This window comes from Oreochromis aureus, linkage group 7 (assembly GCF_013358895.1).
Source record: "Oreochromis aureus strain Israel breed Guangdong linkage group 7, ZZ_aureus, whole genome shotgun sequence".
Lineage (NCBI taxonomy): Eukaryota > Metazoa > Chordata > Actinopteri > Cichliformes > Cichlidae > Oreochromis > Oreochromis aureus.
Window position 1 is genome coordinate 25,133,188 of NC_052948.1, and position 18,385 is coordinate 25,151,572.

At 39.9% G+C, this 18,385-nt stretch overlaps 1 protein-coding gene across 3 annotated transcripts; it reads right to left on the reverse strand.

Moving 5' to 3' along the window:
• Positions 1–2,661: 2,661 nt before the first annotated feature.
• On the reverse strand, positions 2,662–18,021 carry LOC116319263 (bromodomain-containing protein 1-like). 3 transcript variants are annotated; one of them, XM_039614947.1, is made up of 12 exons: positions 17,690–18,021; positions 14,733–16,117; positions 14,070–14,226; positions 13,846–13,974; positions 13,283–13,411; positions 11,450–11,762; positions 10,121–10,852; positions 9,878–10,007; positions 8,653–8,783; positions 7,424–7,518; positions 4,833–4,987; positions 2,662–4,289 (listed from the first exon to the last, which is right to left on the reverse strand). In XM_039614947.1, the coding sequence occupies exons 2-12, from the start codon at positions 16,097–16,099 to the stop codon at positions 4,103–4,105; spliced, it is 3,525 nt and encodes a 1,174-aa protein (XP_039470881.1). In that variant the 5' UTR covers positions 16,100–16,117; positions 17,690–18,021; the 3' UTR covers positions 2,662–4,102. The 3 variants fall into 3 exon arrangements, with proteins under 3 accessions (XP_039470881.1, XP_031594404.1, XP_031594402.1); XM_031738544.2 differs by having other exon boundaries at positions 10,115–10,852; XM_031738542.2 differs by lacking the exon at positions 7,424–7,518 and having other exon boundaries at positions 4,134–4,289; positions 10,115–10,852.
• Between the last annotated feature and the right edge of the window lie 364 nt (positions 18,022–18,385).

An 18,385-nucleotide genomic window follows, 5' to 3' on the forward strand; every position in this document is an offset into this window, starting at 1 on the left:
AGCACTGACTGCTGTTCATTCTGGGATTTATTTATTTTTGCAGCTTTCATTTGCAGTATTGTTTATTTAGCTATTTAATATTTATTTTTATTTTATTTTTTTTCATACTTGTTGTTCTGTCCTCTCTGTTTTTAGTGCTGTGGCGGGTGGCTGCCTCCGGCTCTAGGCTTTGTTGATATATTGGGAGCAGTTTGTTCACTAATGGAATACTCCAGGTATCTCAGCAGTGGTTGTTTTTATTTATTTTTTTTAACTACATATTTTAGCGAAATTCTTAATAGCCAGTTGGCAAATACAAATGAGCTGAATTATATTAACCCAGTTTTATGCCTTTACTTGTAAGCATAATCCCTCACAGCTCAGAGTTATGCAAAGTGCACACTAAATAGAGGAACAGTCTGATTTTACCAGAGTTCTTGATTTACAAACTGTTAAGATTTTAGAAACTTATGTCTTCAACTAAAGGCATCACTTCAGACTAAAGTTACTTTCTGTGTTTTAATTTCCTTTTTACCTCCAAGAGGAAGGAATTGAATTAAACTTGGCACACTTTGTGAAACCATAATGATTTTGTTGCAGCAGGGCTTCTAGGCAATAAATTTTATACTGTTGGTGTTATTTCCTATGAAATGGTGGCACATTTGCACATTACTGTGCCTAAAAATGTGCACAATCTCTCTTTATTCTGATACTGATTCATGTTCATCATTTATTGGACTGGATGCTTAAAGTCATCTTGGCAATTTAACAACTTATTGACTTAACGGGCCCTATGCATGTGGAGGAACCTCCTCCTCATGATGGTTACCCACTGTGGGATGGCATCTCATCAACCAGAATAAGTTGCTTATATGTGAACTTGTGGACTCAACATTAGCTTTATTGTCCCTTTAACAAGGACAATGTTGAAAGTGGGTTGTGTTTTTTAACCTTCCAATCCCCCCAGAATTTTCAGACTTGATCGGTCCTCCAAATCCTCCTCCATACACATGAATGCACATTCACTTTTATCTTTACCTCTTGGCTCAACTGAAGGGGGGGGAAAAAAAAACACAAACCGGGGGTCAATGCGAGCTGGTTGATTCAGGCAGATGCTGGCTGACACCTTCACTTATATGCAGCAGTGCCGGCTGCATTAATGTTGTCAACACATGTCATGTTTATTGATTAGCTGGACATTAATTACCTGTTTGCATGGATAATTATTTCCAACTTCAAAGACATTTTAACCTCCAGACCCTGTGTACTGTTCAGCTGGGCAATAAAATATCTGCTTCTAATTGGAGGATAACGAGTCATCAGGAAAAACTCGATTATTAGGTTTTAAACATTCAGTTCAAAACTGAACCAGCAATGGTAATAAAACACAAACTGCAAGAATGGAGCAGAATGACTTTTTTTAAATTTGTGTAACCATAATCTTTCAAAATAGTCACTTTTAGAAAATGCATACTCGGAGTGCAAATGAGTGCAATTGAATATCGAATGAAATTATATTTTCTCACTTAAATTAGTTCAGTAATTTGTGGAAATGTTTCTTTTTCTTTCATGTGACATGGATCTTTTTTTTTTTTTTTTTTGCATGCACACTTTTGGAATGAACACACAATGTGGCTCACTTCCTTTGCATAGTCTTTTAAAGCACTTCGTACCAGTTTATAATACAGCCTGTGACTTGGGCTGTAATTCCTCTAGAATTGGAATTTCAGTATATTTTAACTGAAAGTGTGACGTAATTGTACTTGCTTTTAAATACTTGTTCCCCTTTATTTTAAAGTACAATTCAACTTCTGGGTAATTTAGCAGAAAAGCAATATGTCTCTGTCTTAATGACACGTGTTATTTAGAGGCTTGACCATACTTTTAGGTTTTTGGTGATTTTTTTTTTTTTTTGATTTTTTTTTTTTTTTAAATGTGGTATATTGGTGTGCAGCATTGCTGTTCCGTTATTCAATTGTCCCATTTTCATATTTAATATGAAAATGTGATAAGGAGTGCTCTTACCTAAGATTACCATGAACAAAGAGACCAATAGATTTATTTATTTTATTTTTTTTAAATATGAAAATTCAAAATTGAACACTGGTGCTGGTGTTCAAATAACACTTAATATGGTCAGACTTCATATTGAAGGCTTGTGGAAAATGTAGTGGACCTGACATTTAAATCAAAAATCAAGATGGATGTAGAAGTTGCACATCGATCAACAGCAGAGTTAATTTCAAGCAGACTTTGGAAGCCCCAGATTGTCTCTTAAAGCACAACCTCTGTCCACATTATCATAAGACGCATGTGTCTTTATAAAGTAATGCAACTTTGTGATTTGTGTTGTCAAACAGTGTCATGGAGATGTAGTATATTCAATGAATAGATGTCTTATCCCTGTGCCCAAATGGTTACAATGCATTGAGTTCTGCATTTATTATTCTTGTTCGTTTTAATAACTTTCTTACAAGGTGCAACACCGCCATCTAATGGTGACTTGGTGATATACAGGTAACTTGCTAAATTTTTATACATTTACTCATGTCATCAAAAGCTCCAATTTTTATTTTCAATATTAAAACTAAACAGTATAACAAGTACTATAGAACCAGGATAACAGCCCTGATTTTCTTTTTTGTAAAGTGTGAATGAAAAATGTGTAAAACAAAGCCAGAAGACATTCAGAGTGATTTAATAACATATTTTAATTTCAGTGTTTTAGTATAAAAATCCCACCAGCCTGCTGTCAGCTGGTTTCCGTTCCCTGTTAACTGTGGTTTTTCCCAGAGAATCAGCTAAAGTACCAAATCTATTTACACACAACATCCACATTCAGAAGGACCAAAGAAAACAGGAAGTCTACCCATTGCTACCCTGCCAAAATAAAATGTCAAACACTGTCACCTCACCCCTCAGATTTAATGCTATCAATATGGAAAAATAACAAAAAAGACTGACACAGGAAAAAGAGAAGGGACTCCTATGTGTGACTCCTAGTGCACCTGTAGTATTTTCTTTCTCTATAAAGTAATGCATATACATTTTTCAATTTACAATAAATTAGTACAGGCACATTCTCTTCTCACCCTACAGCTGACTGTCCAGTCCAGGTTGAGAAGATGGTTCTATGACATTTTTACAGAAGACTTGAACTCATCACAGCACACAAACAGGCCAAAAACCTGGGAAAAAAAAAATCTAATAAAAACCCCATAAAACACATTATTGGGGAACCTGTGGGCAGCTTTTTTTGTTTGTTTCTTTGTTTTGGTGTGAATGATGCACTTTGGGCATTTTAAACTTTGAGAGTTTTATAGATGTTATATAAATATGTACAAACAGTAAAAAAAAAAAAAAAAAAAAGTAGTCCAGTAAAAACATTCAGAATAAAAAATAAAAAAAAGCACACAAACACATTAATGCCAAAGATGAGAACTTGAAGCATGAGAACTCAATAACTTACAAAAACCATACAAAAGAAGCTGAAATAAAAAGGTTCAATACAGTATGCATGTTTGATTTCTCTGTAGAGATAGCACCAGCAGAAATACCAACACTGTCAGTGCTGTTGACAGCGTGGATCACCTCACTGTATAAATATCAGAATGCTGTGTACCAAAACTGACTGAGGGAATGAATAAATTAGTGTCAGGCCTTGTACAGGATATTTACAGGAGCTGCTGCTGTCACACACAATGATGGACAATTTCATGGCAGTGAGATTGCAGCAGTCTTGCAGCACATTTAAGGAGGTCAGAGGCCAGAGGCCAAACTCTGCCACATTCAACAGGTTCAGACCTGCTACTTTTCAGTTCTCGCAGCCAAGATTTGATTTTTTTTTTCTTTTTTTCCCTGTCAACTTTTTGAATCCACTAACAAAGACGTTTTTCATTGCATAGCTCTTGACAAATAAGAACAACTGTTTCAAGCTACAGTATTTCAGAGAGGTGGAACCTGTGTGTGAGGAAGGGTGGAAAGGATTTGGTTCCAGTTTGAAGGACATAGTAAACAAGACGCGTGTTTGTGTTGTGCGTATACAGCAGACACCGTGTTCTCTGCAGTGACAAAAACATGATTAAGAGATGGGTGATGGGAGGATTCTTGAGGTGGCGGGGCTTCAAATCGTGACACCGAGGCCAGTGTTCGGCTCCAGCTCTCTAATGCGGTCTAGATGTTTCATGGCTCGATCGAAGGCGAGTCGCACAGATTTTCGAACAGAGGACGACCGAGCCTCCATCAGCTTCATTCTGTCGAGCATCTTGTTGACACCGAAGGGAGCCATTTTGGATCTAGGAAGCCATTGCCTGGTGAGAGAGGAGACCATTTTGGAAAATGTTTTCCCATGCGACAAAGAGGAGTTCCTTTCAAGACCTTTTGTACAACACACAGAATGCAGTTCAGCATCTCTTTCATAGTCTGATCAGCCTAAAGTTGTTTTGTTTTTACATATTATAGTAATATAATTTGACATAGGACAAAAAAGGTCTGTATTAAGTGGCTAATGTGTTTTGTTTTTTGTCTCTGAAGTCATTCTTAAACAACATAACAAAAGTAAAAGTTTTGTTAAAGTGAATCTTTGAGGTTTCTCTGAAAAAACTGTTTGGGGACCACACCACAATCGTAAGCTCTCCTATTATGAACACATTTAAAAAGCTGTCATTAAGCAGACTACAGCGGCTCGCCACAGGTGTGACTGGTGGAGCTCGTCTCCAATTAGATGAGTGGATCAGATGTTGCTTTCCAGGTTAAAGAGGTTTCAAATGTACAATCTGTGTTGATCACCTTATGTTTTGTTTTAGTAAGATTAATTCAATCCCAGCTAACAGTCAAGGAAGTTGGCTCCTCACCAGCTGCGCCTGCTGTCGAAGAAGTGGACGAGGAAGAGTTTCTCTGCGGACCTGAACTGCATCCGCTCTCCGGCTCTGAGAACGTCCAACGGTGGCTGGGGAAGCTCCACCCCGCTGTGTCGACACATTGTCTTCCGTGACCTGGGGTCCATGATCTGTGAAAAACCAAGAAAATGGAGCGGGCCACTGAGGGAGGCAGACTTCTCGTAGGAAAACGTGTGGCCAAAAACTGGCAACTGGAGTTTGGGCCTTTTGTTTGTTTTGGTTTTTGTTCTTTAATTTAGATGACTGGCTGAAAATGTTAAAAATGCTAATTTGTCTTGATAAATACATCAGTTTTGGTTTATTTGAACAGCCCACTAACATCACCAAGTCACTGCCATTTCTGTGAAGATGTTGAATATCTGCTTCTGCCATCAACTCGACATCTAAGCTGTAAGTTGTTAGGTCCTTGCTTGGGGGGGGGAAATCTTTCTGTAAAAAGGTACTAATAACTGGGAAGTCCAAAAAAAACAATGAATTCCAAATGGCTCAATTCCTACTGAGCTGGATCAAATAATTCAAAATGCACAATTAGCTTCGTCTCCACTCGGAAGTGAAGGAAATAGAGAAGATCTAAACAAATCCATAATTACTCCATTCTTATTTCATCCCTACCTATATGGAAAAGAAATAGTAAAAACTTAAAGACTTGCATAAGATGTGGCCTACTTCGTATAGTGAATCATATAAGGCTTATATGATTTACTCATGAAAGTGGCCACTTTCTCATTACTTTCATATATTGTTTTACTAAGTATCCAAAACATACAAGTTTCATTTATATAATTTTTCAAGGGATCTTATATCTGTTTTCACTCTTGTATGCTTTTCATACAAGTTTCACACAAGACAGATACAAACTTTGTAAGATTTATATATATCTTTTCCATATGGGTACAGTTGATGTGATGTTTTAATGAAAAATATTTTTTTGGTCTGGTCATATTTGAAAGTCTTTTCTGCATTAGAAAAATCTGACCCTGAGCTTTTTTTTCCCCCTAATTGAAATGATTCTCATGTCACTTGTTTCCATTCTAGCTGATCGAGTAAAGCCAAACACATTATTATTAGTAGCCCTGCTACAAGTTGAATACTTAACTTACATTTTACGTCTAAGTGCAGTGACTAAAAACACCCCAGTTTGTTCTAACTTAGACATTCAGACTAAGGAGTTGGTAAATATTATACCAATTAAATGCAGAGTACTGTCTTTATTTTTAGACAGTACTGTGTGAGCAGTCTAAGTCTTACATGACACTGACATTGTGCCACCCAAGTTATTTAGCTGAGGCTTTTGACAGTGTAAGAAATAAATGTAATGCCTAACTGTAAGTGAACTTAATGTTAAAGCATTAGTCTAATTCAAATGTTGATTTTCATGTTGCTAACTTTAAAGTTTGTAACTATAACTGAAGGATGCTGTATACAAACTAACAGTTCCTGTAAAGTAACACGAAAGAGATCTTTGTTTCTGACTCGCAAACTGTATTTTAAAATCATATTAAACTAAAGACCTTTAAAGAGACTATTCTTCCCAGATTTGCAAAGAGCAAATTGTTGATATACATGATCATGTAATTATTTGCATTAGACTGCCTCTGCTCTTAAACTCTTCAACACAGGCTCTTTCCACCCTGCGGTTGGTAACTAGGGATGGATTTTAGAATGCATTTTTTCTTTCCATATGTGAAAGTTGAGAAGTAGTTGTTGACGAGAAAAGTACTGCATTTTATTTATTAAGTCCACCAAAAAGGGGGATTGGTTCAGTGTTTCTGTTTGTTAGCAGATTTACTCAAAATGTTATGGATGGGGTTAGCATGACATTTTTAGCAGAGGTGGGTTTTTGGCCCAACTTACGTGATTAACTGGTTCGATCGGGAGAAAGATCCAGACTTTTTGGAACAATTCTTTACCATTGTGACATTGGCCCTTTTTCCTGGTTCTCAATGCATGTTATGGAGGGAAATTTCATCCTTTGCCCAAAGGGGCCAACTTTCAGGGCCTCTCTTTAACTATAGGTCAATTTCACATTGCTCTGCGGCTCCCAGACTGACTGGTCCTGAAATTCATTATGCTAATACTAAATTTAGGGAGCTGGCTTTTATTAGGGAGCTGCTGCACACAAGTGAAACAATCTGCAGAAGGCCCCCCCACCCCCCGACAGTTGTGTGAATGCGTGAGATTTCTTTCAACTTAAATTATTGCCCTGTTTGTTTACATATTTAGTCACTTCCGTGTGCTTTGTGTTTTCTGTATTCAAAGCACTTGATTTCCATTATTTACAAAAAAAAAAAAAAAAAAAGCTGAAGAAGTGTATAACCTGGTGAAAGAAGGCAGCATTCAGAGAGACAAGCATGCAAGGCCAAGTCAAGCCCAATACACCCAGAGCGAAGCGACCCACACTACACACGACGACAACAACAACCATTCCACTATCAGCCAGCTGGAAGCTCCTGCGTGGCCATGAGCACAAATTACGAGCTACAGGATGGACAATGGCAGAGGGGCAGATGGGTAATGAGATACAGAGGGGACTAACACTCACTCACCAGGGCAGGGAAGGAGGGATATCCACTACATTTAGCCCAAACTAGTTTAAGAGGCTCCAGAACAAATGGAGAAGCAGCAGTGGGTTTCCACACCTCTACAGGAACAATAACAAGCAAGTTATGAAGGATACACTGCAACAGAGAGCACAACCAATCTCAACGCACACACACCGCCAATAATACTTTCTATAAAGTAGACCATGTAAACCATTTTAGGGTGTATATTGTATTGTAAGTATGTGTGTGTATAAAATGACATTCCTATGAAGGCATGTGTAGGTATGGTACTGGCTCTTTTTTTTTTTTTTTTTTTTTTTTTTTTTTTTAAATATGTCAGTGTTAATTTATATAAGTTAAGTTCACATACTGCTGATATTTATCATGAATGCCATAGGGAATAACTTTCTTTAGATTTGCTTTTACCATTGCAAACACTCAAAAACAAACTGCACACGCGCGCTCACACACACACACACACACACACACACACACACACACACACGCGCGCGCACACACACACGCACGCACGCACACACACACAATTCAACTTCCTAACTTTAAGACTGTCATAATGCAATGCTCATTAATGTCGGCAGTAATGATGAACAATGCAGTTTTAGAAGTTGCACCACATCAGCTGTAGTACAACGTAGCTGACAGGCACGAGTGTATAATTCGCTCTGAATCCACAAAGAAAATACCAGTCTTTAGTTCACTTCCACCTCGTCCATCCGCAGTTTCCCATTTCTGTTGTTCTCCTGCGTTTACAACTTCCTTTGTAGCTTGAACTCACAGTGTGAGTGCAGAATATGCTGACTTAAATCCAGTACCTGATGAACCACTTAACCTCAGTTTCAGAACCAGTGTGGAAGACTCCATTGATGAATCGGTGATTTCATGGTTCTGTAGTAACCCCTTTGAAAGATTTCTATTTAAAGGATTTTTACATCAAAACCTACGACACTCAACATGACTCATTCAACTTCAATTGCTCTGTATAACACAGGTGTAACAGTAGAAAAGTGAGGATGTAACATGAAAGCAAGAAATTAATTTAATAAAATGCTGCATGCTTGGACATAAGAAGTATTAGTATCCCAATAGAGAGCCACTTTTTAATTAGTTTAGTAAATGCCTTTAGAAGACAGAAGTAAGAAATGACAAATCAAAGCTTGCCAAGCTGTTTCATGCACACTCATTAGGTCACAATCGACAGCTGATCAGCTCACCTGAAGAGATCTTCGCAGCTTTGATGAACTCGCCATTTTCAATGCAGGTCATTAGAGTGCTTTTGTCATCCACGGTGCTACGTCGAGCGGTGGCTGGTCGCCCTTTACCACTTTTAGACAGGATAACGGTCCTGAAAGACACAGGAGCAAAGGTCAATGAGGAAAATGTTGTGGGGTTTTTTGGTCTTTTTTTTTTTTTTTTTTTTTTTTTTAAAACCCTCATGTACCAGCTGCCGGAATGATCGACTTAAAATTATTAATTTTCTCTTCACCAATTCATTTTCAAACAACTTCAAATCTAGATAAGCAAGTAAACCCAAAAGCAATCTACTTCATATTATTGAAAAGACATCTTTTTGTTATGATGACAGTTTATTCCAAATTATTACATATCAAATTTTATGCTTCAAAAGAACTTTTAGTTTTACAAAATACAAGCTAATAGATAATACATCAAACTAGGGGTGCGTGATATATCAAATATACTTGATGTATCGCGGGTTTTCCACATACGATGGTTAAAACAATTATAAATTGCCATGGCAATATTAAGCTGTCTGCATGGGATTCACTAGGAGGGTTTTTTTTTCTCCCACATATCCAATGCATCATAATCCCACGGGAAGGATCCCATAAAACTATTGCCGCTAAAGGTAGCAGCACCACTAATTTATTCCACCAGCTAAAAAGTCATCCACTGCAAGTGAAGCCTGTTTTAAACTCCACATGTCAGCGTCTCCCCACACACCAAAGAAAACGTTAAATAAACCAGCTGTGACTGTTCTTGGTTAGTCGTTTTTATAGACACTCAAGACTTTTGTTTCTGTAATTTGAAGTCATCACATTTTTTTATTCTACCATTTCTATATGTTATAACCACAAACAAGCACCTTTTTAATTTCAGTAGTTTCATTTTGTCTCGCGAATTTTTTTTTGTTGCTATGATCTTTTGTTTGTTAACGGTCTGGTGTTGACCACAGAAGCAGACTTACTGTGACAGTATTGTCCTTTGTGGAAAACCTCTGTGCGCAACTGATGGTTAACTTATTTGGTTTGAAAACACAAAGGATCTCGGCAGCTTTCGCCCTGGAGGCGCATATATTAATTGTTCTGATTACACTATAAACTTGGTCACCACAATGTTAACACAGGCAGAAGTGAAGGACAAAGTAAAGAAAAAAAAAGCATAGACACTCAGGTTTCTGTTGTTTCTTTTCTCACTCACCTTGTGTCACAAAGGATACTTCCACTTGAAGAAATGCTCGACTCGGACGCACAGCGTCGGCGTGGCTCTAGCAAACGGGGAGATTGTGAGACCACACCCTCCTCTTCCACCACAAAACCGTTTGCCATTCCTGAGGGGGATAAAAATACAAGAATTATTTTAAACTCACTGAATGTTTTTGTCACCAGCGAGACATTGTTTCCAATTGAAACAAAATAATTTATATCTGACTGACACCTGTACCAAGGCGTTTGATCGGCGACTCCTCGTCGTCCTCACCATCAGCACTGCTGCTGCGTTTTCTTTTCTTCGGCAGAAGGAGCGTCTCCAATCGAGGTATCACTACTGACAGGAAGGTTTTGGCGCCCAGGGGTGGGGGGGACCCAGAGGAGACCTCTTGGGTCCGGGGTGGTTTCTGTGGGCTGGCACTTTTTGACTTCCGAAAGAGTACATTGGTCCTCCGGTTATAGCGTTCCACGTAGAGGTCACTTTTGGGGAGCAACGACTCTGGGATGTGCCCATTTGGGGTGTCCGATGGTACTGAGGTAGATGTGTTGGTGACATCCTCAAGCTCTGCGGGTGTCTGGTCCAAGGGCTTTGTGAGCTTCACGGGGGTTGGGTCCAAGTCCATAGGCAAAATTTGGGATGGTAAGGTTAATGTCTCTAATGGTGGTGGAGGTAATGACTTGTCTTCCTGTGTCATACTTGGATCTGCCAGCAGTTCTCGTAGTGGTTGGTCTTCAGATTCAGCAGGAGATGGGCTGGGATCTGGAGTAGAGGGTTGTGGTGGCAGGGAATTCTTCAAGCTTATCTCACTGCGGACCTCCGTGATGGTTTTCTTGAGTAGCTTTAGCCTCTTGCTGCGGGACGGGCTGTGCTTCATAGCTATGCTCAGGTCCAGTTTCTCCAGGAGCTCCTTCAGCTGATCCTCCAGAGGAGTCTTCTGGCGGTAGGTGGGAGTCAGCAAGCGGTCCACTACGGAAGACAGTCACATGATATAACCACATCATTATCCTGATTACATGACTATTTTACTACTAAACTCATACTTCCACTGTTTAAATATCTACTACTTTAACTTTGTAATGCTTGAAATGACACGTTAAAGCAATACAAATGCACCATCATAATTAGCAAGTCAAATAACACCATCTGCAAACATGAAAGTGCAGTTTTGAATGATTATTACAGTTCAACTTTTATCAGCTTTAACACTTCAACTGAGTTTATTTTGACTGCCCACACTACGACTTCTTTGGTCCAGCAACTTGTCAGTGTGCAGAAACATTAACATGCCCACAGCGCAAAAAAATTCAGCTGCTGACAAACCTTGCTGCCAGAAATGCCAACCACGCAGAGGTGAAAAAAGAACAAAGATGGTGGAAAAACAGGCCTCAGGTTTAAATGACTTTACTAATGCAGTACGGAATTTACACTACATTAAACATTAACCAATAAACTGTATTTTGAGAGGCTAAAGTTATTATTCAATATACTTAAGAGATAATGATGGATGATAAATTACTTATCACTTTCAGAGATTTATTACTTCATAAAGCACTATAAGCCTACCATCTTCCCAGGTGAATGGTGGTGTTGGCTCCAGTTTCGGAACTTCAGGAAGATGCAACCCACTGGGGAAGTCAAAGCCAATCCTCTCTGCTTCTCTACGGGCCCTGCGAAGGATGGCTCCGCCATGGTCTTGCATCCGCTGAGCCGCCTTGTAAAAGAACGTGTCCTTGGCATTGTATGTCATGCAGTTGGATATTATGAGGTCAAAGTCGGCTTCAAACCCCTCCAGGCTCCTGTAGAAGTGAGCATCGATTCTTTTTCTCATGGTGGAGAAGTCCATGGGGTTCTTGATGATATCCAGGTAGTCAGGTACCTGCATAGAACAGAGAACAGACATCAGAGGCTGCAGTTTAAGAGGAGGAAGAAATTCTGGTTCATGATATCCCTTTTTCGAAAGGCACGCTGGAAGGTACTGAGCCTTGACACTCTAAAGCTTGATTTTGATGGGTGATCAGTTTGGGCACTAGTTTCAGAACTTGGATGTCAATTTTTAAAGCTCAAAATGGTCAAGCTTTGCAACACAGGTTGTCCAAATTTAGAAAACAATGCATGCTTTCATTTATATCAAGATGCTTTGCACTCACATAAACAAATTGCATTTCTTCGATCATCTGCACAAAAGGTGCCATTAGTTTCACTGTTTAGTTGTTCATACAACCCAATAGATACTGAAGTACGGAACATGTGCTACATGTTTCACTGTCAGGGCAGCACGGTGGTGTGTGGTTAACACTGTTGCCTCACAACAAGAAGGTCCTCAGTTTGACTTCACCACCTGGCTGGGACCTTTCTGTGTGGCATCTGCATGGGTTCTGTCTTCCTCCCACACTCCAAAGACATGGAATGAGTGGGGTTAGGTTAACTGGTGATTAAAGTGTGAATGGCTGTGAGGGGTGACCTGTCCAGGGTGTACCCTGCCTATTGCTCTATGGTATCTGGGATATGACCCTGATAAGGATAAGTGGAAGAGGATGGATGGATGTTTCATCGTGGTGAATATCACTGTAAAAAAAGAAGAAACAGTAGAGAGAATGCCACAGATGTACAGGAATCGCTGATTTGAATTGCAGGCCCGTATCATACACTTTCTATTTGCATGTGGACAAATATTCTTCAATTACGTTGAAGAGAGTATGGAGCCAAATACACAGTGTGGAAGTACATGGGCCTGAAACCCTGTCTGTACCAATTGAGCACAGTGGAACCCGACTTGTCCCACATAATAACACAAGGAGCTCTGCTTTCTACCACACAATCTACTGCTATATTTGCAAATATGGTGATATGGTGGTGATCCCTGATATCCCTGGTAGTATGTTATTTACATTTTTACCATTAGTCGAAACCAATACTCATTAACAAATTTGTGTCAGCTCATCTCATTATCCTGAAATTTTCATCACGTGAACATGGGACATCGTTCCTGAGTTTCAATGAAAAGTATGCTTTAAAGGAATGCAACTGTTGCTTAGAGCAATTGATACAGCACTACAATGTAATGAAAAGTCAGTCATCTCAAATCCAATGTGTGAAACGTTTTCTGAAACCAGAATACTTTCACATTAAGTTGGGTCTTCTTCAAATGGTGATTTTGGTTCAATGAACTGCTTTTCAGTATAATGACAGAGATACACTTGATTTTTATAACACAGTTATGCAGATGTTAAACAGACTTTATAAATAAACATCTTTGATCAAGAAAAGGCAGGAAAAAGAGGTGTTCCTAAGTGTTGTTATATATTAGCCATTTCATTTGAACTGGGGAAAAAAGACTTCTACTTTGTTTTTGATTGCTTTAAACTGTTTTAAAGTGAATAATGAACAACTGCTGACCTCTTTAACGCTGACAGGCTGAGCGAAGATGCTGTACTGGTCCTTCTCCTGCAGCTGACTGAGCACGGCTCTCAGCAGGATGTTGAAGGGAGTCAGCTGGACCTCCAGCACTGACTGCTGAAGCTTCATCTGTTGAGAGAAGGTAGCCAAACACGAATGCCATGAGGTGTTATCGAGAGTCCAAGGTCAATGTTTATTAAAACTGAATGTGTGTATACAGTAAATCCCATTTTTGGGTCGATGTTTATGTTTTAGTGCATTGGGTGTTTGAGGCACATAAAAGGTTTTAGACTAACAGTCAAGTAGTCAAATTTGTGAGGAGCTGTCCAACTAATCAATGGCATTTGGGATGTTGTGGGTGGTAATGAGTTAACTAAATAAGTGCCAGCATCTAACTATAACAATTACAATAACAAATATAATTAAAGTAGTGAGTAGTAAATGAAAAGTAAAATATTTAGCTTTAACTTGACAATAAACAATGTGTCCTGAAAAGAAATGATGAAAGGAATAAAGCTCTTAACTAGACAACCGTGAAGTAGTAAATGCTGAAAGGATTTTACCTCCTCCCTCTTCAGTTTTTCTCTCTTCCTGATAAGCTCCAGCAACAGGCGGGCTCGCTCCAGGTCGTGACGGAGGCGGTGCCACTCTTTCAACTGCTCCTTCAGTGCCTGGTTAGACTCCATATGGTCCTGCAGGAAACACAAGCTTCAGCTCAATAACGAGAACTACATTAAAAAGGACAATACTTCATTGTGTGAGGTTGCTAGGTGTTAACAGAACTGACCGTCTGCTTGGCTTTGGGCGGCTGTGGGTTGGCCTGTAACCGGCGGATTAGGGGCACATTGTTCCTTGACTGCCTCTTCAGCACCCAGTAGCTCAGCACCCCCTCAACAAATGAACGCTTCCTCTGAACTGATACCTGGTTGAGGATGGTATCAAAACTAACCCAACATAGAAGAAAAGGGGAATATTAATCAGTGAATAATAATAACAATAATAATAATAATAACAATAATAATAATAATAATAATAATAATAATATTTTTGGTCATGTTTTCTCCGTAGCTCGAAAATGCTTTCAGATCTCTGGCTTGTCATTTTTGACCAATCAGATATCTTCGTATTTGTATTTCTATTCGTCTCTAATAAACATTACTGCTGACACACCTGTGGAAAAAACTCCACAATATTGGAATAATGCTGGCAGAGTTCTCTTAAAGTACTACTGATAAATATCACTTATCCCAAGTTAAACTTTCAATATTTACTTTTTCCAGATTCATACAGTTTGTCTTGTTTTCTGTATATAGTAAAAATCATTACCTTAGATAGCATTCGTCTAAAATTAGAAGCAGAAAAAAATTATAATTTCAAATTCATTGAAATAAGAAGGACAAAAGACCAGGGAAAGAGAGTGCTGATTTGGTGGGTTAAGGCTGACTGTTACCTCGAAGCAGTGATGCTAGGTCCAGAGCTGGTCGGAGTTTCAGGTTCTGTTTCTGGTTCAGGGTCTGCTCGTTTATTCTTTTTCTTCTGCCAGCCCTTGGCCTTCCCTTTCTTTTCAGCTCGCTTGTGAAAGGCTCCATTTTTAGGGTGGGGCTCCTCATAGATGTTGAGTGGCCGGCGGTCACAGCCTTCAGGCGTGTGGCTGCAACAATAAGCAGTCTTTTTAACAGAGAAAGTGGTGGCACCAGATGCAGTCACCTCTTTGACGGGCTCCATCTTCATGCAGAGACCAGCTTTCTGGGCGCAGCTAACGTGGAAGGCGGTGTAACAGTTGATCTTGTCACATTGGATGCATGCACCGATACCTTTCTCCTTACACAGATAGCAGGTAAGCTTCCAGCGAGCAGGTGGGATGTTGCGGACGCCATCAATGGGCTCAATGAAAACTGTGTCTGAGAAGCCAACTTCAGGCACCCACAGGGCACATGCTACATGGCCCCAGCGGTCATCATCTGTCTTCTTCAGAGCTCCTCCTCGATTCGGGCAGAAAACACACTCAGCTGGTCGTGTCGGACACTGGAGGCAGTGGCGACAAAGCCACTGGCCTTCGGGGATGTATGGCACACCGTAGCACTCCTGGTGCACGGCAATGTTGCAGGAGTCGCAGAAGAGGATGACATTACTGTCGGCTCCATCTCCATCCATGCATATACAGCACACAGCATCTTCATCCACAAGTGACTGCAGGTCACTCTGACCCTGCGTGGCTAAGAATGACTCTTTCTCAAAGCGATCCATGAGAAACTCAAACAGGTTGTGCGACACTTGACTTATGCCCTCACTTTTTCTTTTCTCATTGATGATCTCCATCCAGGCATAGTCTTCCTCATCCATGTCATATTCCACCTCCTCATCCAGCTCCTCAGGTGTCCTCTCGGTGTATTTGTAGTAGGTTGCTGGCCTTTTCGGCACCACTGGCAGATTGTATTCAACTGTTCTAACCTTCGGCTCCAACAGACCACTGGCACTGCTGTGGGTGGCACTACCACCATGTGAGGTGGTGAGAGCTGCATTCTTCTTCTGCTGGTTATTTTTGAGGCGGACAGAGCGCACCAGAACCTGCTGGGGCTTCTCATTGTTCTCCTTGTTGCTGTTACACTCCATGATCTCTTGAGCTGTGGGGTCATCGTCTGTGATGACGTCCAGCTTGTCGTAGATGCTGAGCCGGTGTACACGGCCATCCACCTCCAACTCCACCATTCGCTGAGCTTGTGCATATGTCAGTGTCTCCCGGTTGGGTGATGGCTTGATGGGAGAAGTCTCTCTCTTAATCACTGCTGGGCGTTGGTTTCGACTTTTCTTCTTCATGTTTGAGCTATGAGGACCCTGAAAAAATCCAAGCAATGAAACAAATATGTAAATATGTAAAATATATGTTTTAAAATGTATACTATTTTGTAAATCATCGTTGGGTTTCTTGAAAGGCGCTATACAAATCTAAGTTATTATTATCATCATCATCATCATCATGATGATGATAAATAACTCGCTGATCAGCAGCTGCTGACAAAGCTGTCATGTCATGGATTTCACTGTACATGTCTGCATGTACATAAGTGACCGCTGTCACATCTTCCAACCCTTGTTTACAGATAAGGGAAAAATGTCCCAAAAAAAAATTTTTCATCTCTGTATTTTATGTCTTGTTCTTCAAGCCTAATATGAAGTAGTAGTAAGCCTTCTACATTTAAATGACCGATTGCTCTCTTTTGATCCTTATGGTACAATTTTTTCTTTTCTACATTAAAGGTATGCTATGTTAAAGTTGCTAAATAAAGCTCTGTTCATTACATTAGTTTGGAGTATTTTGATATGATTCCCTAACTGCTAATTATGTAAATATTAAATAAAAACCTTAACGTGAGATCCAGAATAAAGTTGTGATGTAAATTTCAATCCTACAGTAAATCTGATCCATTTACAGCTACGGAAAAACAGACAGATCAGGACTGGGGCTACTTGGATTTTAATTTCTTGTGCTCTTTATTAATTCTCAGCAAATGTAAAGTTTACACACCAATAAAAAGACCTATCCTTCTGTAACCAAAACATTTAAAAAGGATATTAGTTAAATCTCATAGACAAAGAAAACCAGCAAAACCTACTTTCCAAGCGTATCTATTATTGGCCAAGTAAACCATTATCAATTATGAATTATTCCAGCCGTGTTTGCATATGTATATCGATCTTCCTGAGATCCCCCCCGCCCCCCCCAAAAAACCAAAACGCAATTACCTAGATTTGTACCTTCGCGACACACACACTTCATTTTATTTTTTTAAACCAGGGCAAGTGAAGTTAAGCTAGCAGCTTTGAACATACTGCTCCAACGTGGGCTGGTGCACCTTTAACTCGTAAGATCAACACGCTTTCAGCCGGCTGCGCCAACAGTACCTTCTGCCTTCACTGGACAAATGAAAGAAATGCATCGAGAACAGGAAGCAGCAATGTCGAAGACAAGGAGCCTCCGATCTGCACAACCTGAAAGCGGTTTGTTTCCTGAATAACAGCGGCTCCATGTAGCTGCAGCTTGTTACTAGATCCATGTCCGGTACGGGTAACATTAAGTCCGACTACACAGTGATCTGTGCTATGTTTCGAACCTGCTTTAGATCGACCAATCAAACACAGGCGGGTTACAAGAAAAGACAACCATGTTGTTCCCCTTAATAAACAGGCGGTGGCCTCTCTAGTAGCTCGTCCGTCCAGAAACCGGGCTAACATTAGCCTGCTACTACAGGGACCTAGGAAATATGGCGACTAACACAAACAAGAAACTACCTCAATTAAAAAAGTTGTCTTTTTCTATGAGTAGCACGGGTTGGTTTTTAGCTTATAGGTATCCAGAGTATAGGGAAAAACATTAAACGGGTAAAACGAGAGTGAGGTAAAACTTACCTCGCTATTTTCAAGAATTAAGCTTATAAAAACAGCAGCAATGGCGGTGCGGCCTGCGGAGCGAAGCGGCAGTTAAATCCACATTCAGTCTGGTCATCCAAAGGCGGCCGCGGCTCGCGCTGAACCGAGTGAACCTTAGAAGTGACCGACAGGTATCCAGGGCGACGGGGACGGTTTCAAGTGATATACTAGGATATGAGGGTTAAAATCGATCGCTAGGACTGTGGAAAAGCAGTAAGAAGTGGCAGGGCTCAGCGGCTGCCCGAGCTTCTCTTCCCCCACAACAATGCGGTTGTGTGAGTCGCTATGCCGCGACGTCACCACGCAAACCAGGAAGTGTATATATATATATATATTTTTTTTTTTTAAATTATTATTATTATTATTTCATATTTAAATACAAGCATATAGTCTTTAAATACGATACGTAAAGATTATTAAAAACATTAAAGTCGTTCCGGCATCCAACACCTGACCGATCGACAGGGTATCGAATCGACGACCGCATCGCTTCCATATGGTACACGCGCTAACCGCTGGTGGGGTCGTCTGAAAGACGTTTTGAACGTACCCACTGCACTTTAGTAAAAGGTAAATGACAATCAAGGAATATAAAACTATATGTGTTTGTATTTTCTCTAATCCAAGTGGATTCACAAGTATACATACTGGCTCAAATACATATTCACGTACTAA

Coding starts and splice junctions, on each gene's coding strand:
- LOC116319263 (XM_031738544.2), bottom strand. CDS start 16,099: ATGAAGAAGAAAAGTCGAAACCAACGCCCAGCAGTGATTAAGAGAGAG. Junction 10,008..10,114: donor GATCAAACGCCTTGGTACAG/GTGTCAGTCAGA, acceptor TATCCCCCTCAG/GAATGGCAAACGGTTTTGTG. Junction 7,519..8,652: donor AGCTGCGAAGATCTCTTCAG/GTGAGCTGATCA, acceptor TTGTTCCTGTAG/AGGTGTGGAAACCCACTGCT.